Source organism: Ambystoma mexicanum, chromosome 2p (genome assembly GCF_040938575.1).
Source record: "Ambystoma mexicanum isolate Mex_15411 chromosome 2p, UKY_AmexF1_1, whole genome shotgun sequence".
Classification (NCBI taxonomy): domain Eukaryota; kingdom Metazoa; phylum Chordata; class Amphibia; order Caudata; family Ambystomatidae; genus Ambystoma; species Ambystoma mexicanum.
Genome location: NC_090923.1, coordinates 170420603 through 170442023, shown reverse-complemented (window position 1 = coordinate 170442023; position 21421 = coordinate 170420603). Strand labels below are relative to the sequence as shown.

Below are 21421 nucleotides of genomic sequence, written 5' to 3'. Positions count from 1 at the left end.
AAGCGTCCATGGATCTGCAGACCATTAAGGTGCTCAGGTTGCAAACATATTTCTTTTATCAGTGGCAGAGCCTTTCATATGCATGATAGACCATTTCCAACTCAAAAAGCTTGCAAAGCACCAGTTACCTTGCAAATCGGTGATAAATTAAAGCTAGCAATACAAAGCGCCCATTTAAAGATTTGTTTATATCCATGATGCCTTCTAACTTGACATGCAAAAAAAATAAAAGGTACTTTAAGTCACTAATCAAATGTGTTCAACATCATGAATAACAACGAGCTGCTGGAAGTTTGTGACAAAATAATCTGTATATATATATTTGTTAATTACTCAACTTCTTATATTACAGGTTTTAAATCGCTGAAAGTACAGTGGAGTTATCTAGATTTTTCAAATTGGCATTATCGTGCATCTGGAACTTACAGTTTATCATTCAGGATGTAAAAAATTAAAGCCACAATTATATTTTTTTGGAGCAACATGTTGCTATAAGGATTTACATGTTGTCACGTGTCATTCATAAGCAATGTGTGTTTGTTAAGTACTCTACAAGACATTATTACTGTAGACCTTGAAATCCAACAATTTGAGCCAAAGTTGGGGAACCTGGGCACCCCTAAGCACCCCCCCCCCATCTGTCCGACCATTCCACTCCCAAAGTACCACTAGTTCCTTTTTCCCACTTCCACCCACTGATTACACACATTGGTTAACCCACGCCACACTAGGAAGCCTCACCGGCACCGCCTACCCCACCCATAGAGCATCAGAACTTTTCACCCCCATCACACTCACCTTCAGAAAAACATCCCCTCCGCCACCCCCCACTCCCATCCCTAATCATCTCTCTCAGGACAGACCTAATTTGTAGCAAAACGAGCTTAATTCCTAAAACTGGTTTTTCCCTCTGGATACACATACCCAAAGTGCTCTCACCACGGCTCACCTAGAAACACACCGAAACATAGAGAACGGGTTATTCCTGTTTGCACTCAGCAACACTTCGGGGTTTTGCATCCTGCCAACCTTCTCTCCCCCACCCCCGCCCCACCTCCTCACTTCTCTTAAAGAGTCGGCATTACATTTAGATGTGCTAATTGTTAGGGAGAATTCTCAGGAATGTGCCAATTCCCTCCACCTTAGAGACCCCCCAGCAAGCAACTTTGCTGGATTTTGAGGACTTGATTTTTTTAACCTGGAGAGAGTGACCCTTTTTCCCCCACTCATGTATTTTAATGTGATTTTCTACACTGTGTTTCTTTTGGTTATGGAGCCTGACAAACTCCATATGCATCATCTTTTACAATTGTGTCACAAAGCACTTTCAGTGCAGTGACACATGGAAGTCTTCCAGATTTCGCAAGGTGTAAATACCTTCTCTGGGATAAACTACTGTTTCACAGAGCAGTAAAGTGAAATTGACTTTACTTAGCATTGTAACTTTCTAGACCCAGCACACACCATCTTACAATAGAGTGCTGGAGGGGTTACTTAGTATCCCCTTTGTCTAGCTTCTTATGTAACATGTTTTAGGTTACCCTTTCCTCACTGAATGGCTGGTGGCAGTTGTTTCGTTTTGAACTACCGTGGTTTGCATTTACTGCGACCGTTTGCGGCTCCTGTAAAGCAACCGCAGGAGCCAGCTTTTTCAAAATGGCGCAGAGCCATGTTTGATAAAATGGCCCCCTGTCTTCTTTTTTCGCCATGTCTTTGTCGAAAGGTGCTCCTAGAGATTTTCTCTGCGTGCCAAACCAGGTTTTCTGAGTGAATCCCGTGTCTGGCTCCAGAGTGTCTGGATAGGCAGGAAGTGAGGGAGGTGCCCGATACTCCCTGTGCTTAGTCTCCTAGAAGACCCAAATGCACTCTGTGGCGATTGCCGCACAGTCAGCCAGCCAAAGGACAGCCACCCTGCTGCATGAGTGAAAGCTAGGCTGGAATGAATTTGTATTTGTATTTTATTTATATAGCGCTCCAGGCCCAGGGGCATCCGGGCACATTACTTAGGTTACGAGGCAGACACACAGGCATAAACAGTAATGATAACATACAGTGTTAGAGAGAGCAAGAATTTACAGTCATATACAGGAATTTACAGTCATGTACAGGAGCTCTTATGTGATCATAGAGCAGGCAGCTAGAATACAAATTATACAGGTATATACATATTCATCTTTATACAGGTGGCAAGGTATAGTTAGTGACTACCGTGCCAATTAGGCAGGTCATGTGTGGTCAGCCAAGCTTTGGCCTTGGTCTTGAAGGCTAGGAACAAGGGTTCAGCTCAGAGGGTTAGGAAGTGAGTTCCATAGTTTTGCAGCCAGAACTGGGAAGCTAATCCCCCCCAGATCTTTATAGCTTGAAGCGGGGGATAGAAAGGCAATTAGCCTGTGCGGTTCTGAGTGGTCTATTGGCGGTGTGGTGCTAAAATCTGCAGGCCAAGTAACTGGGTGCTTGATTGGACAGGCATTTATGCATCAGAGCAAGTGTTTTTAGTGACACTCCGTGTTACTGAAAGCCAATGAAGACTTTGTCTAGTGTCGGATATGTGATGGTCCTTAGGGATATTGAGAGCTGCTCTAATGGCGTTATTTTGGATAATCTGTAGCTTGTTGAGATTGCTTTGGTTTGTGCCAAGATAGAGGGCATTGCAATAATCGATTTTGTACATCACCAAGGTTCTGGCCAAGGTAGTGCAATTGGCTGGTGTGAGGAAAGGCCGACAAGCTGTGATGAGCTTGCAGGTGTACGCAGCGGTCGAGGACACTGCGTTGGTTTGTCTAGAGAGGGAGAGGGTAGAATCTAGATATATGCCTAAGGTTTTGGTATCATTTGAGACTTTAATGGTGTTGCCATCGATGATAAAGGATTTCAAGGATGGGTCTAGTTTATTAAGTCTCTGATGAGAACCCAAAATGAGGAGCTCTATCTTTTCGTCACTGAGACAAAGTTCGTGTTGGACCATCCAGGCTTCAATAACTTGGTAAATGGTGTTTACAGCTTGTGTGTTAGCTGTATGATCGCCTGTGATGGGTACGAGTATCTGGGTGACATCTGCGTGATTCGTGTAGATGACACCCAGATAGTCCAAGATATCAAATAATGGTTTCGTAAACACATTATATAGTGTAGGGGAAACACATGATCCTTGTGGTACCCCAAACAGAACTGGTGAAGGTTCTGCGGCCGTAGTGCGGGAAAAGACCCTCATGGATCTGTTTTACGGGAAAGAACTCATCCAAGCAGTGGCTTTGTCAGAGAAGTGGGCAGTAGTTCAAGGTGGCGACAGAGGATTTGGTGATTTACCAAATCAAATGCTGCTGATATATCAAGGAGGAGTAGGCGGGCTAGCTTACCCTTGTCTTTTAGATCTTCAATCTGGGTTTTTTAATCAATGAGTGCCGTTTCAGTTCCGTGACGTGGACGGAAGCCAGATTGTCTAAGGCCTAGGAGTTTATTAGTTTCCAAAGAGTCTTGGATCTGCACGTAGGCTGCACGATCCAAGATTTTTAACAGGAAAGGCACAGTGGTGATAGGCCTGTAGTTTGTCGGTATGCTTGCATCCAACATAGTTTTAAGAAGTGGGATGACCCACGCATCCTTCAAATTGTCTGGGACAATACCTGAGTTGAATGATGAATTTATAAAAGGCAGTGATGAATGGGGCTAAGTTATGTGATGCCTCCTTAATAATGGGGGCTGGACATAGGTCACCCTGACAGTTGGATGGTTTTATATTGCTGATGATGTTTTCGACTTGAGTGATGTTGAGGGGCGAGAAGCTGAATGGTTTATGCGTGTGTTGATTAGGTTTAATATTATCGTGTTGGAGCTTATGTTGCGGGTCAATCTGCAGGCAGATTTTTTTATTGTTGATTTTAGTTTGAAGAGTGGCTATTTTGCCAAGGAGCGCCATCTGGATGTTGGTACACCAAGTACTGTCTAACACAAGTAACAGGTGGAGCAACAGGGGATTCTAGTTCTTCTAGGATCATAAAATAACTCTTTGGTGTTAAATTTGGCTCATAGGATTTGCTTGTTATACGTGTCTTTTTTAGCCTGGATGATGGCATCTTTGTTGTTCAAGGTGGCTAGGGCAAAAGGCTCTCTTTGTTCATTTCAGTGGGATTGCTTTTCCAACGAGCTTCGAGATTGCGTTTTTCTTTACGTAGAACCCTTAACTGTGGTGTGAACCACGAGTTGAGGTGAGCACGTGGTTTGGGTTTCCTCAGTTTAATGGGTGAAATAAGGTCTAGCGCTTTCAACATAGTCTGATTGAATGTGTATCAGGACTGTAGGATCAGTGAAGGAGGAGGATAGTTTGTTGAGTGCTGAGAGGAGAAGGGGAAGTAGTTATTCACATGTTATATCTCTTGTTTCTTGTGGAGATAGCAGGTATGATGTCCTGTGTGGTATTAACGTTTTTTGCAGGGATGTTAAAGGTGATTAGATGATGGGCTGTCCAAGCACAAGGATGGTTAGATTCCATGATGATTTTGCAATTAAGATCAGCTAACCTATCAAGAGTTCTGCCCTTAATGTGGGTTGGTTCTCTGATACGTTGCATAAAGCCTAGATTAGTTAGTATACTGGAAATATCGCTCGCTGGGACATCATTGGGGTCTTGGAGCCCCAAATTGAAATCTAATACGATAATTTGGGATTTGGTTTTGGCATCATCTGCCAGAATGTAGGATAAATCATCTGCAAATGTGGATAAAGGACGAGGAGGCCTGTAGATGAGGTGGAATGTGATAGTTTGATTAGGTGAAACGGCTAATTTCACTGAGAGTAGTTCAGTAGATGAAGTTTGGAGGGCGGGGGAGATACGAAGGCTGATTGAGTTTGTGTATGCAGGCAATTCCGCCTCCTTTAGTTTGGCTGGTATTGCGATCACTTCTGATGATGGTGTATCCTGTGGGGATGGCCAGTGATAGGAGTGGTCCTGAAGCAGCATGGTGCCAAGTTTCAGTAATGGCAATGAAGTTGAGTTTGTGAGTTATGATCAAATCACCCATATCAAGCGCATGAGCAGTGAGGGATCTGCATTGATCAGTGCCCCCTTGATGAGTACTGCGGGGGTAGTAATACTAGGTTTGGTGTTCTTGGTAGTGAAAAGTGGGTGTGAGGTGCAGGCCGTAGTAGGTGGTGATGTACGGTCAGACTGCTTGATAGAGTTGGTGGAGTGGTAGGAGGCATGTCGGAACTTAGAGCCAAGTCTGAGGTTCCTCATATGTGTGGTACATGGTTGGTTAGGTGTGGGCTTGGTCTCAAAATGTTGAAGCCAGAGGGCAGGTGAGTTAAGGTAGTGGTTGGCGGTGTTCGTTGGTGAAGTAGGGGCTAAGATAGGATAGGGCTGCATGGTATTGAGTAAGGTGGGGGTGTGTAGTTGTATGATAGGGATAAGGGGCAAACTGTGCTCAGGGTGTGTGATGCGTGAAAGCAAGATGTGGGTGAGGGTTTTAGTGGGTGAGAAAGCAGTGGGTGAAGTGCTAAGATAGGAGGGGAGTAGTGCCCAGGTTAGAAATAGTAATTTTGGAGTAAGGCCGAACGCAATGAGGCAATTTGTTTAAGGAATGGATTGCCAATGCATATTGACACCTATTAACAGAATACAGGCTATAATAGAGGTAAGGTAAGACAGTATGCAGTCTGGCAACAATAGTAAAAGCCGCTAGCAGTCAGGGTGACCAGGAGCCTGGGTGATGTGGGTTAGCAATTCTGGGCGCCAGGGTCAAGAATGCATATGGGCGTGCCAGGGGCGTAGCATTTTAAGGTAGTCTGGGGTAACTAGGTGTGACTGCTCATTTTTCAGTACGTATGTCTCAGTACAGAAATACATAGTAATAAGCAGAGCTACGTGCTCATGGGAGAGAACGGAATAAAAGGCAAGTCTTTTGGCTTGGAAGGCAGAGTCGACCACTGGACGAAGGAACCGAAGAAGAGCTTGAAGAGGACACCTGCTGGAACTCCTGGACCGTTGCTTTGTCTGGTGAAGCCCTGCTGCAGTGCCCACTTGCCAAGTTCGCATCGACAGAGAAGCCCCTGCAAGGATGACTTCTCCCTTTGAGTTGGTGGGACCAATCAACTCCAAAGTAAGCCACCTCGACATCCATCTCGGAGCAGGTTGAATTTCAACAGAGTTGCTGCTGGAAACTGTAGAGCCAGGGAGAGGAACACCAGATTGTGTGTGTTGCTTTTAAGCTGGCCTAGAGCTTTTGGAAGATCCTCTGGACTCCCGAGAAGCAGGCCTGACCAAGCCTGAGCCCACTCAAGTGAGTACGGGACCCCAGAAGCAAGTAAAGCCCACCTCAACAGCCAGGAACCGCGTTGTTGCTATCTGCAGTGGTCGAAGGAGCTTAAACGTGAAACAACCACTGAAAGTGAAGTTTCCAGTTGCCAGTTATTGCCAGTCCCAGTGCATTGCAGGTGTCCCCCGACATCCTCCCTCTTGTCCCCACGACTGAGGCCCAGGAACAGTGAGATCTGCAGAGCTGCACAGGAACAGAAGTCATCAGCTGCATCTTTTCTTCTTTGCTAAGGTACTGTAAAACAAGTCTAAGAACTTACCTCTTACTGTAGATTTGCTTGAAACTTCTACAACTCACAAGTCTAATCAGCTTGTAGCCCTACATGTGATTCTTCATTTTATCAAAGACTCCTAAGAACTTTTGCAAAGACTTTTCCATTTACTTACCTGAAGTGCTGCATCCTATACAAAGACTTTTGCCTATTGACTTTGGCTAAGCCTATTGAATTGTATGACTCTTCTAAGAGGATCTGAAAGTATTTGCCCTGCTTAAGAATATTGGCGATCTCTTGTGTTCTAATAACCTTTGCCTTTTACTAAGAGTGTTCTGAATACCAACAGTAAGATATTAATGTCCCCAGCACCCTTGTGATTGAAGTCACCTGTGGGTGTAGGTTGTGTCTGTGGGCCATCCCAAAAGGGTATTGTCTGATTCAGAAACTCAGAGTTCAAAATTGAAGCATATTTGTATGTTACTATTATATTGCTCCCTTCTAAAGAAGACGTTATAACTGACTGATAAATTAATAATATTTTTAGCAAGAAACCTTGAGTGTTAGAGTTTATTTGAATACCTGTAACTATAAAACTTCGTGTAAGTCCACTACTGCTCACATTTCCCCTCTTGAGAGAAGCCTGGCTGCTCAACACGCTACCAGAACTGGGCAGTACAAGCTTATACCAAAGGTTGGGTTGCCTATACCTGTAGTCATAGCTGTTTGTAGTGTTCCCAGAGGGTACAGCATTCAAACTTTGCCTAACACTAATAAAACATATATGTTAAAAGCAACAACTTAAAAGTAGCCCAGAGAAAGGGCCCTCAACTTAGCCCATGATCCACAGGCTAAAGTAGCAGTGGGCAGAAGGGCAGCTCCCATTAAACAATGAGCTAGAGGACACCAGCCGCCCAGACTCCCTTCAACGGAACTGCTCATTTTCCATTTACAGACGCATTCACAAACGTTAGAAAGTCTAATCAGCTTAAACAGCAACAGGTTTGCCAGATTAAAAAGAGCATCCTATATCATACGAGCATAGCATCTACAGGTGCAGAGGGGCTACAAAAATGGACTTGGACATGATCAGGCACTCTGAGGGCATCAGTCGGAACTCAAATAAGGATTCCAACCCACAAGACTGGGTTGCTTCAGCAGAGGGTAATTAAAGGAAGGATGCAAGAGGTGCATAGGCAGAGATGCACAGCATTGGAGAAGCAGCGGCAGAGCAATTAAGCGCACATGTCTAGGATGGTAGCGCATGCTGAAAGATGTGAGCAGAGCTGGGGGCTGATTAGATCTAGATATGCAATATTTGATGAAAGGCAGGCGAGGTGCAATGGAAGTAGGAGCACTTCATGCATTAGGGTTCTCCGAATGTAACATATCCTTTAAAGACTACTCACACAAGAACACACATCGCTTCTGAGCAGCATATGACACTGCCCTATTATAGATTCCAATATGCTGCTGCCATGCCCTACCTGTATCGCTCCTCCTGTAGCGTCTGCATGATCAGACGGTAATCAGTCTGGTAGAGGTTCTTCAGGTCCTCCAGTGATTCCTCCAGGCGCACTTGGGTATCTCGTATCTCCTGAATCTCGTGCAGTAATACGTCAAACCCTGAGCTCTGCATGTCCAGAGTGTTTGTTTTTGAGCTGCCTGCCCCGCCAGGGGCATCCGCAGCACTGTTGGCCCCCATGGAGCCTGAGGTGGCACTCGAGCAGTCCTCCTCGCTGCCATACTTTGGGCTGGGCTGAAGGTTGGAGAGCATACCCAGTGTCTTGCCACCCTCTTCCATTTGTGATTCGTCTAGGTTGGATATGTTGTCCGCGCTGCCAAATTTGTTACGGATGAGAGAGGCAATTTCACGGGGCTTGGAGACTACTGCCCCGGCAGCTGAGTGCGTGGCATGAGAAAAACTGGAAAGGCCACCTCTAACACTGTCCACCACACCTTCACTGAAGCCAGTGACCTTAGCACCAACACCCTTCAAGCCTTGGTGCATGTCCCGCAACACATCCTTTGTCTGCCGCGGGATGCCGTTGTGCTCAGCCTCCCGCAGCCGGCGGTGGTAATGTTCCAGCTTCTTCTGCAGCTGCAGGATGGTCTGTGCAGATTTCTGGTTCTTCTTCTCAAACACCTGCTTGATACGCGCTCCCTGCTGCCGGTCGGCATTGTTGGCCAGCTTGAGGTACTCCGCCACATTGTCATCACGGGCTGTCTGTTCTATTTTAATCTGCTCAGTGAGTTTGAGGATCTTCTGCTGTAGGTGAGTGATGGCGGCCTTGGTGCGCTGTGGATCCAAGACCCCGTCCACACAATCTGCATTGATTGAGCCATCAGTGCTCGATGCAATAAGTCCAGCTGACTGGGCAAAGCTTCCTTCCAATCGCTCGATCTATGGGGGGAAAAAGGGGATAGATTAACAATCAGTGGTTTCACTTGGACAGAAAACAGTAAGGAATGTATTGGCGCACTACAATTATTTTTGACAAATTGGTGCAAAAAAGTGGTCCTACAGTAACTTCAGGAGTGATTTAGGGCTTGCAGGTGGAAATTGAAGTGCATTTTTTTCATAAAAACATTTCACCTTTTGGGTCTTCAGTCATCCCACAGAAGACATCCAACAACACTCACAAAATGCAGCGTATGTGAAATTGATAGTCTTAATCCATTACTCTGTGGACATGTGCCAGCCACAAGAGAAAGCGCCCATACAAAGCAATCTAGACCCAGCACTGTAAAATGCATCTTTACAAGATGTTCCAGAACTTTCCATTACCACTCTCAAACACATTAAAACTAGGGTGACCAGACGTCCGGGCTTTCCCGGGACAGTCCGGGGAAATCACCCTCCGTCCCGGACACCGTCCGGGGTTTGCATGTTTGGGGGGCTATGGTAATTAAAACCATAATAATTTTTCACAACACTTTCACAATTTTGTAGTTGGAGGTTTGGCTCGAACCCCCAACCTCTCAGGTACAAGTCAGAACACTTACTGACTGTGCCACAGAGACTGGCGTGAAAATGATTGTACAACAAGCCATGTAATATCAATTAGAGCTAACGCTCTTTTTGAATTAACATGCCACGATTCACAGACAATACCGCACAAATGAGATTATATACAGTTTATAGAAAGGAGAAGTGCTGGAAATATGGTTAGGGGTGGTTGTGGGGGCGTGTTGGGGGAGGGGCGGTAATTGTCGGCTGCGATGGGGTAGTCCCTCTCATGTGTCCCTCTTATGTTGTTGGCCGTCCCAGTTTTTTGTTTTGAAAATCTTGTCACCCTAATTAAAACCTATAGGTACCGTGGTTTTAGTGGTCACGCTCTCAGCTATAAGGTTAATGAGGCCAGAGTTCTAATCCGCTCTGTCAGCTCCCTCCATCCTACACTTCAGGGAAGGCCCTGAAGACCCCACTCTTCACTGAACATCTTGCCAACCACTGAACTGTCCACTCACACCTACTTCTCCCCTAGCGCTCCCCACTCACTCCCTTGCTGTTGGTACTTAGTTGTCCCTCAGATTGTTGATATCATATAAGCAGATACAGAAAATACTCCCTATTTATAATTGTAACTGAATGAAATGTCATGCTTTTCCAACAGACGCATCGTTGACTTGGTGTAGCTGATGCCCTGTGGAAGATGTCCAGGCTTGCTCAGGTTTATAAGGGACCACGGGTTCCGGTGAAACTAACATCATTTCTGAGATTTTGGACACGATCACCAACATAAGGTGATACAGTTGATGTTCTAAACATTTTAATCTAAAACACAGCGATTGTTTTCCAGCTGTGGCAGAGCAATGATTGCGCTTTAGATAATAGTATTGATGTCAGTACTGCAACAACAAAAGAGTTCGATATGCTATAAGCAGTTGTCACATACAAGTCAAGACAGGTCGTGGCTGTCCTGAGTAAGCTGGCCCGGCCTTGCTCGTTTGTGCAAGGGTCCCAGTGAAAATGTGTTGCTAGCATGCCAGCACTTGCGTCTTTACGTTATCTTTGGGTGTGGTTTATTTGAGCAGGCTTTCTTCTACGTGCTGGGCACACTTTTTCCCAAATATATATTTTACACTTTCACCGAAACTTTTTTTTCCAAAACTCAAAAATGCTGCTTGCATTCACTAGTTAACTAGTTTTCTTTGAAATGTTTTGTTTTTTGTCAAGACTACCACTCAAATACTCTGTAATATGTGTGGCCCTTTCTGCATGTTTTAACACAGGTTATATTTATAAAGATGCTATATGCTTGTCAAACTGGTTAATCACAAATAAATGCTCCTGATGTACTGACAGCACTTATTAGGAATTTAAACTGTGGGTTAATGGAAGCCTACTATAGATTTTCCCTACAGGGGCAGAAATACCCCCAACCCTGCACTGAATATAAGCAACCAGCCCAACCCATACAGTGGCCAAAAACATTTTATAGCACTTGTTTTTTAATAAGAAATTGCAAAAAGTCAACAGCCACTTCTTTTAACGTCTCTCAACCTACTGAGCTAACCTGGTAGCCTTCTTCTACAGAGTGGGTCATAGACTGTCTCACTGCATTACCAACAGTATTTTGGGTGCTCCACTGCTATGGAAGTGATTTAAAGAGGAAATGATGTACAGTGGAGTTTGGAAAAAAGCAGCGTGAAAGAAACTGCATCATTGTAAAATAATTATATTGAACATTTCCTTTGACGGAGTTCAACTGCCATCTCCGCCTCCACGGAACTCCGCCCCCTTGGAACTCTGCCCCTCCTCCAAACTCCACCCCCACCCCGGCCCTTGTGGGATCCCCTTACATTTTTACCATTTCCACCACCGATTCCCACATGATCACAATGAGCGAGCTCTGCCAAACACAAGTAGTTTCAATGGCATGTGCTGCAGTTCCCATGTATGCGCACAAAAAATGGAGTGCTTTAAAACCGACTACACCCTAGAGTGGAGCGCCCTACAATGTACATATATCTATGTTTACACCATGAGGTCAGCGGAAGCCCCCTCGTACACCCCCCCCCCCCCTCCGGCGCCCATTGTGAGGGTGAGTTTCGTGATGCTGATCCAATCCTCGGGAGCTGAGCCATTCACCGGGAATACAATGCAAACCCACCCCCTCCCACCCCACGTGGTCGCCGCAGGACTTCCGCAAAGACCAATCAGAATCAGAGCTGAAGAAGCGCAGGTGTGGAAGGACGGGAGCCCTGGCCTTGCTGTGCTATTCCTCACTTGTGTCGCGTGTTAAACATTGATTATGCAGCACTCTGCATGATGACCTTTCACACCAGTGGCAAAAACACAAAGTGAATAGTCTACCCCCACATATGCCAGGGGCTAGGAGTTAAGAGATCGTACGGTAGGGGACACTGCGTATGTGCGATACCTTAACAGCAGGGATCCACCCGAAACCCCATATAGTAAAAAAGGGCTTCGGAAGCCCACATGCAAACAAAGTGAGTTGGGCATCCGACTTGTGGCAGTGCGTGTATCACTGCACTGGAGAACAAGCTTCGAAGCAAGTGACTAAGGAAGCAGTCACGTCACTCACTTCCTGTGGATGTCCGCCAGCCAAGAATCCTTGCACATTCCAATGCAGTTGTGGCAGATGACCTCATCAGTGGAGTCATAGGAGCAGGAAACGCACCTGTTCTTTAACCCTTCATAGTTGGGATCGTGCTCTGTTCTCCAACATACACACGTCTGTCTCGCTTAAAAGGTTCTATCGTTAATCTAGTCGGACGAGAGACGTAGCTCTCGTCCACGCTGCACAGAAACGTCGGTGTGTCGCCCCCTTTAAACCTGTCACCACTGTATGATTGTGTGCAGAAAACGTAATCTGATTGTCATTGGATTTACTTCATTGTGCAAATAAAACAAATGTATATTAACAACATTTCAGTAATTGGAAAAAAATAGCGCGAATTCCTGTAAGGACAAGCAATACTTTTTAAGCCTTCAGAAAGAAAGACTTTTCAACACGGGTGTCAAACGCTACACAGTGATATTACGAGACGGTGGAAGCGGGGCTCGCCGAGCTCGGAACAGTTCTGCTGCACAGAGCTCGGTGCAAGTAACCCGCACAGCCCCTCAGCCATGCTTCTGGGGCGGCTTCATGTTACTCTTTCCTGAGCGCTACTGAAATGCTGGATAGCCAAGTAGTCCCCGCGGCCCGACTGCTCTGCGTGCCATAACGGGCACAGGGCGCCCATCTCCCACCTTTCCGCAATCACGCCCCGGGATCACAACGCTCGATACACTTTGGAAACGTAAATATGGCTAAACAAGGTTCTCCCATGGTGCTGATGGGAAGGGGCTCGGGGTTGGGAGAGGTTCACCTTCGGTAGAGCCCAGTTCTGCCCCCAATCTATCAGATCCGCTTCTGCACAAGAGCGAGATCTAATCCCGAGGAGCTGGGGGGCAGAAGGGGCTGTCCAAGGATGTTCCCCATCATAACTGAAATGGAGGCCTCCATAGCAGCTGAGACTGAACCCCACCTACAAGGCTCTCTGGGGGCGCAATACCTTAAAATCTCTCATCCTAAATATCTTCCTTCTCGAGCTCTTCGCTCATCCGCTTCCAACTCCCTCAGGGTCAGTCGTTTCTCCAAGCAACAAGTTTGTGGTAGATATCTCTCTTCTGCAGGAGCCTCCTTCTGGAACAGCCTCCCTGCTTCCCTGAAACTTGTGGAGAACCATCTCCGGTTCTGGAATCACCTCAAAACCTTCCTCTTTGCTTCTGCTTTCTCTCCCCCTCTCCCCAGCTAAATTCCTGACAGAAATTGCACTGGTTACCTGATCACCCTTTCTGATCTCGGGACCAGGCCCTGCCAGTTGCCCACCTGCACTGCCTCCCAGGAAACCCCTGCACCTGGAGACTGTTTTTGTATCTCTACAGTGCCCCTACCTGCACTTATGTCTGCACTTACCTTGCCCTTGCCACCAGCTGGCCGTTTTATTTATCTTATTAATTCTACTATCCCGTGAACTGCACTTTCCTCTCCCACTTCCCCCCGCACTTTTCCCTTTTCCCCCTTCCCATGCACTTGCGCGATCTGAATGATACCTGGTCTAGTAGGATCGCTGTCTGTCTTCCCTTTATTCCCCCTCCCTTGCCTCGTCGCGCCTTGAAACACTTTAGTATAGGCGCGTTATAAATGCCATATCAGATCTATATGGACTCTGATGTGTAGTGCTGTGCTCACACGGGCTGCTAGAGGATCAAACATCAGATCTACAAATTCGCTGGTGGCCAGGGGACGAACAATGTGGAGGTGGAAGGCCTCCTGGACTGGGGGCAGGGAGCCCAAGGATAGGCAGAGGTGAACCTGAAGACAGCTAAACATCGACTCTTTGCCACATGCACGAGTGGCAGGTGGTTCAATAGGGCATAAGGCGGCATACGAAGCCCACATCTATAAAGGTGCTCCCCAAGATCATGGGATGCCTCCAGCTACCAAACCGCTGGGATTGCCCCAGAGACTCCAGGTCTTCTAGCTTTTCCCCGGGTCTCTGGCAGAGAAGTTTTGGTCATAGTATGCAAAGTCACAATGGGGAGAGGAAGAAAGCAATTATACTATTTTTGCTAAACATGGTTCTACAGGGGGTTTATATAGTTGGTTTATGAGGTCTACTTTTCAAGTCATCTCTTAGAAATTGACAACTCTGCTTGGATTGCAAATTGTCACTTGCCATCCACACATTTCTACCAAACAGATGTGAAAACACAGGTTGACTAGTCCCTATATTGTGTATTGGTCTTCACCGCAGGCCCCTGCCTCCCCGATCCCCATCCCCCCCTCTTCCCTCTCCCTCCCTTTCACTGCTTTACTGTGTGGGCCAGGGCAGATCAGTTCATCCTTCTGTACCTGGTATGCTGGAAATGTTGAATAATTAAATATATCACACACTTTTTGGGGGCAGGGGAAATGGCAGAGATTTTAACACTTATGGGGAGGAGGGGTGACAGGCATGCACCAACAGCAAACAACTCTGGTTTATTGATTTTCAAATGTAGGCAGTCTGTTCCACACCCGTGTTAAAGCCATTCCTTCTAGCACTAAACGCAACCAGGCCACCCCTCGCAATCTCATCTCCCTCAGTTAATTCTTAAGCTCCGATGTCTGTTGGAATATACAGGCAAAACGAAACTGTAAGACATCAGAACGTAAAGGCTGTTGGCTGAAAAGGCAGCACACTCTATGAGGGCCACTGGATGCCCACTAGTCACAAACGGACAACTCTAGTGCCATACCACGGCTCCCTCTACCTGTTGCTTCGCAGAATCACCCCGAGTGCTGCTGTATTCATGTAGATTTGACTTTTCTATGAGAACATTGCTGCAATAATATAACATTTCTGATACAGATGTCATCTTGCTACATGGTTATGACTTTTGAGAAGAGAGGTCCATCCTGTCAAAATCTAGCACGAATAACTGCATATAAAAAACAACTGGCTAAAAGCTGCTGGCGAATGTACCCATTAGAGGCACTCTTCATGCAAACGTATGGTACCCTTTTCATTGTGCATGTGGCTATAATGCACGGACTAGTCTTGGAGTCTGGCTCCTTTGAATCTGTGGCTTCGCGCGCTTGCACAAAGGCTGGACTGGCCTACAGGCTAATGTCCTCAAGGCATGCGCAATAGGCCAATGAGATGCCTTCCTGCATTGCGCGGCGTGCAGTTATGACCATATTGTTATTTATCCAACGCAACACATGTCGTTTGTTAAAAGGCATTCGTTGCTACACAAGCCACCTGCACTATTTAAAGTGCATTGCAATAACTCGCACGGCTATTCGAAAACGCCGGGCACTTTTAGGTGCACGAGCCAGTGTTGAGTTCAGTTTGAAACTTTCATCTCGCTTAAAACACCCGGAGCGACCCCTCCTACATAACATATGTTACATTAATGCAGTTACTACATTTTGGAAACCTCCGATGAGCTTAAGGCACTTTCAAAAGGCGGTACTCCTCATTTTCTCTAAATCGGAAACCCTCGTCTCTCAAAAGCTATTCAAAGCCCCGAGCGGAGCTCGTGTTGAAGCCAGCACAGGTCCTTCCTACCGTGCGCTTGCGGGACCGCAACAGCTTCTCCCAGTGCATGGTGGGCGCAGGGGGGCGGCGGACATGCCTGCTGCTGCTCCAGCAGGGCACCAGCTCCGCCGAGTTACGGCCGGGGAGCTGCACACCTGAAACCGTGACTCACGGGCTGTGGCTCCTCCCCGGGAAGGAGGCGGCATGGCGAGGTAAACCCAGACTCCCTGCCATGAGATCACCACCGCCCCAGGCGGGCAGGCACACTCGCTGCAAGTCCCCCCCTAGGGAGCGAGAATGCACTGGATAGTACTAGCGGAGAGCACAGGACTGGAGTACCCCCGCGTTGCAGCACCGCCTTCAATGCAACAGCCCTCGCCCCCCGTCCATCTATGCACGACTGCCACACACTCCTTTCTAGGTCTCAAACCACCAACATGCCTACTACACACTGTGCAAGAAACGGTTTTTTCAACACACAATGACATTATACAACCCACTCTGCTATAGTTGCAAGCACACCATGTGAGGCATTTAAAACACGATACACGGGCGATGTGACTGCACATACCCAGCATTGAAAACGAGGTCATTTAAGAAACTACAAGGAGACACACCAGGATCTATACTCGCGATGGCACAGCTATCTTACACGGCGACCTGGCCAGGGCGCAGCACTTGAGTCCGGTAATGCCCCTTGGATTGTGCGCCTCCGTGCGGGCCGTTTCCAGTGGAAATACCCGTGGCTCCTTCCTGGCTGACTCCATAACCAGTGGAGCCAAGAGGCAATGCCTGTTCCCAATGTTACGATTACCCAATGATGACTGAAACCTTGTGTAAGTGTTTGGCAATAAAAGGCCGTGGTTTTCATTGCACATCATGTAACTGTAAACAACATAATTACACAATACATTATGCACAGTTATGCCCCTGGCCCATGCCGCCTACTTCCCACGACTGTCGTTGTCCTGTATTCCCTTTCTTCTCCCTTCTTAGCGCTGACACTCTCAGTCGGGGCAAGTCTTCATCCGCTGATCACACACCCCCCGGCTTGCCCCCATTCTTTAACCGCTACCCTCCTCCCTTGGAGCCCAACATCCCACCCCCCACAGCACAAATGAGAAGCATGACCAGTTGACTGAGTGGGAGAAAAATTGCCACAGCAAACTTTATTACATACATAAAGTCAGGAGTTAACTTACAGGTGTTCTGTTTGGCCGCTACCCTCAGAATTCTGCGCTGAGGAATAGCAGCCTTGTCCCCGCCGCCCCTTCCGGGTCCTTGCGGAACCGTCCGAGTGCCCCATGCCCCGTCCCTCCTTAACAGTCCCTTTCTTTTTTTAGCCCTTTTTTTGGCCCTTTGGCCATTTTTTATTTTATTTTTATTTTCATTTCCCATCTCTATTTAAGTGCATTTTTCTTTTCATTTCCATTTCGTTATCACGTGTCCGCTTTGGCTCCTTTTTTAGGCTGCGTCTCTCTCCCCCCCCCCCACCCCCGTCTTGCTTCCCTTTCCCCCCCCTGATTTCCCTCTTCTTCCTCACTTCCCCTTTTTTCCTTGGTGGTCTTTCTATTCCTTGCCAAGTTTCCCTCCCCCCAAAGATCTTCCCATAGCCTGTCATGCCATGAATTCCCCCACCCCCTTCTGTCGAAACCCCAGGCTGCCCAAGCTCCCACCGCCTTAGCTGTCCCATCCCCAGGTTCCTCCTTCCCATTCAAGCCCTCATGTTCGCACGAGCCCCATCCAAATCTACCTTCACCCCGCCCAACGACCTTCCTTCCCAATCATCCTCCCCTTATCCATCGCTTAAAAAGGGGTCCTCCCCAACTCTCCCCCCTGCTGCTCTTTGGACCACTTCCCCCCGCATGACAAGGACCCCCCTCCCAGGTATTCCCTGTGAGGGGGGGGGTCCTTGGCATGCCCTGTTTTTACTGTTCTCCTTAAGCTGTCACTTAAAATTGCCCCATTTCTCTTACTACCACCCTCTCTGACCCATAGTCCCAGGCAATTCCCCCCCCCCAACTTTCCCAACCTACTTGCCAGAGCCCCCGTTTACTCTAAATCCTTTCATTCCTCCCTCTCACCCCCCTTGTCCTCATTGTTCCTCTCCATTTTTCTTTTCCATCGAGGCACTTCCCATTTCCCCCGCCCATGTTTGGAGTTGGAAGGTCTTCCAAGCCCCCTAACCCTCCGCTTTAACATGGACCTCCCCTGAGTCTAATACTCCTGGGCACTGTTGGGTGTCCTGACCCACGTTTGGACTATTATGCTGAAACATTAGGTGCTGTGGGTTTAGGAAATCCAAGATGCCGGAAAAGCCCACATTTGCGCCAGGATCCAGGAAAACCACGCAGTTTTTGCGCACACCAAAATGGTCGCCTGACCTACCACCCACCAGTGCGAGCGTGATGGGCCAGGAGTGCCATGAGTGGAATGTGTGCCAAAGGAAAAACAGCAGTGCCTGTTAGCTCAAAAAGCGCTTTGAAATCACCTTTGTTTCTCTGAAATGCAAGCTAAAAATGCATATTTTAAACATTGCAAGATATTCAAAAATCTTAATGAACACCAGCAGACATTTGGCAGAATGTAGTCTTGTGTGCATACAAAATCTGGAAAGATGAAGAGCCCAAAACAATGTTTATAACAAAACTGGCTGAGCTGTGGATGTCACCAGCCTAAGTTAAATTGGACTGAAAGACACTAAAATCTAAATATTTAAAATAAATGAGTGACCTACTGTTGAGTGTCACATAGTTTGCAACTGTTAAATGTCATAGTTTTGGACATAGAATCAGCGTTCTAGCTGCATGTGTAAAAATTATGAGTTTGATTTGGATGAAGAAAAACTGGGAACAAAAGTGACATTTAGCTGAAGCCTGGCTTAAAGAGATTGAATTCTGCCTGACAACTACCCCCGACGGGAGTTGAAACTTGCTCAACAAATGTTCCCAGGCCTAGCTGCATTCTGCTGGCCCACCAAAAGGAGATGACACCTCCCTGATTGAATCAGGGGAGGAGCACCAAGGACTGGAGGGAAACAGAACAATGAGCCTTCCTTGGCACAGGCAAATGTTAAATTAGGGGGGGGGGTCGTAAATAGCTTCCTCTTGAGAGAAACGGGGAGGGGCAGTGCCTCTGAGCAACTTGAGTTGGAGGAAGTGGACAAACCAGAAATTCCACCATGTGCTTTGGGAAACCACACCCCTCTGGCCCAGAGCATCATTTTAAAAAGATGGATAATTCATAGTACAGACTTGTCAACATTATATAATTAATATAATTATTCTTGTGATTTTTCTGTGCACATTTTAAGAGGTATTAGGACTCTGTACCACGTTCTGAGACAAAACCCCATGAATTATGGAGATTGCAGACACTGGGTTCACGCTAGAAAAATGAAAATTTACTGGAATATGTGTAGAAAGGCGGTGTACATCTGCGTAATTTTTGGTAAAAATCCAATATTGGTAAACCAACTAAAAACAAACATAAGTTGCCATTTTTGAACCCTGGCTCTTAGAAACAGAGTTGGAACGGAGACCTACCCGAAGTAATATATGATATGTACATGTGATGTCAACCACTTGTGTATTTGGGAAATATGTTTAGTTATGAAAATGATTTTCTAAGGTAAAAGCAAAGGGGAGTGTTCTTTCTTTGGAGTCATAAACATGACACCTGATGACATAGGATGACTCACTGCTCCCTTCTCAAATCAGGTCAAAGAGAAATCCTTGACCTATCAAATCATGAGTGGGTTGGGCATAGAAAGTTAGCATCCACACCCATTTTCAAAAGACATAAAAAGAGCCACTGGAAGCCGGACAGGGACATTCATTTTCCAACCTTCAACTGAATTCCTGCGCAGCACGCTGACGGAGAACTCCAGAATCCAGAGATCCAGACTAACTCCAGAACAAAAACTCCAAAGAGCTGAACTCTTCAGCAGGCCTCAAAATCTTTTGCAAACTATTCAACCGCCGGGCTGTGCGGTTTGCTGCTTGCTAAGAGTCCTGTGTATCCAGAACAGAACCAGTACCCAGAAAGCAGTGCGGTATCCAGAATCCACTTGATCCAGACCAGCAGAACCAGAGACCCAGACCAGACCGCTGTGAACAGAACCGGTGTCTGATTGACCCACCGAGCAGAGAGAACTACAGCTAAACTTGTTGACCAGATCCGTGACGAGGAAATTCCTTTCAAATTTATAGTGTGAGTACCCAGCTAGACCTGTGCAGAACCCATCTCTTAGCTTAAAATAATCTGATTCAAAACATTTGAACCTGTTTAGAACTGCATCATAAGAAATCGTGTTCAAACCTTTCAAAGCGCATCTGTCATTCCGAAACTGTAATTTCATTTCTATAAAACGACCTTTACAAAATCGTCTGTATCTTTGGAACCGTGCATCCTAGGAACGAAATTTAACTTGCGCTCGACGCACTCGAAATAAAAGTGCAGCGATTTGACATTTTGCTTCATTTCAACCACGTGTAGAAAGATCTGTCCTTTGCTTCCATTACTGAAATCCGTTTTCAACCTGATAATCCCTCATTAATCGTTGTTAGTGTGGACCTGAACTGATTTAAAGTATCTCTCACTCACCCTGAACCTCTAGAGGGAAGTAAAATCAATTTTAGCATATTTCACTCCCTTGCAAATCACCTGAAAGTCTTTCGCCTGTGTTTCAAAATCATCCCTGGTTCTATAAGCTTGCTAGGGGGGGAACTGAATTCGTATTGTACTGTGATTGTATTCCTGAAGACTGTGTGTGTTACTTCCATCTCCTTACATTGCATGGGGGGGGGGAGTGAATTGTCAGAGGAAAAAGTGATCATATTAGCTTTTGCTAAAATCATATCAAGTTTATTTCGGTACTGCCTTTTATTCATCTTTACATCTCCTTGAAACCATAAAGCATTCTCAGCTACCTTATCCTCTATACTACTCCTAAGTAATTAAACCAGTGTGCTAGTATAACATCATCCATTGTTGATCACTGTCATATGTCTAAGTGTGATATCAAATATTAATTTATTATAAAAGTGTGATATATATCTATTGTTTAATTTTTTCAAATAAACCTTTTTAATTTGCAAAACAAACCTACTTCTTGGCTCAGTGGGGTCAGGGGGATTCTAAGAGAGGGGCGTTATACAATAGTTCATCATCCAGATTATAACTTGTCATAAAAATATATAAATAAGGGCTTCCCTTGAGCAATCCCAGACAAGGCACTGACTTAGCGGGAATGCTTGATTGGAGTCATTAACAGCACCGTTCATAATAAACTGATGGCTCTGCAGTTCCCTTGTGGTATCCGCCAGTACTTTCTAACGGGAACACCATGCAGCATCCGCTGGGCGTGTCTGACCAAAACCCATCACTGCGACCAGTGCCTCCACCACGACTCACTGTGGGCAACCGGTCGCCTTGTGCTGTAAGAAACCCTGCTATACTCCACACATATTCTTCTGCCCCCTTTCATTCCGTTCGCAACAGACAAGCTTGCCCTCCGGTGGCGTGATGATTTGTGCTGGGGATCCCTGTCCCCGACAGTCACCCTTGCGTGACAGCGTTCCTTGTCGACTCTGCTCCATCGTGTCTGTGCTCCCTGCCAGGAGGGCCAACTGTCCTGACAGTGGCATGCTGGAGTGAGGTCTTCCCTCCTTGATCGTGTGGTTCATTTTGTAGGAGGCCCCCCACCTCTGACAGGGGGGGGCGTGTTGGGCCTTGCCCGGCCATAGTGATCCCTTCCAGGAGGGTCCTCGCTTGTAAGCAATGGCGTAACTTCTTTTATTTGTTTAACCTTTTTTCATTATTCCATAAGTTTCCCCCGCACTACCCCTCCCCTTGGGCC

General features: G+C 46.5%; 1 protein-coding gene across 14 annotated transcripts in view; it reads right to left on the bottom strand.

Annotated features, from left to right (window-relative positions):
• Positions 1-21421, bottom strand: part of TMCC1 (transmembrane and coiled-coil domain family 1) — a 987752-nt gene that overhangs the window by 33964 nt on the left and 932367 nt on the right. For 13 of the 14 annotated variants that reach the window (XM_069643435.1, XM_069643431.1, XM_069643429.1 and 10 more), the window contains one exon: positions 8010-8926. In XM_069643435.1, coding sequence (XP_069499536.1) covers positions 8010-8926 — 917 coding nt within the window. Of the gene's footprint in view, positions 1-8009; positions 8927-15591; positions 15736-21421 lie in introns of those variants that run through there. The other variant, XM_069643442.1, reaches the window with a different exon arrangement.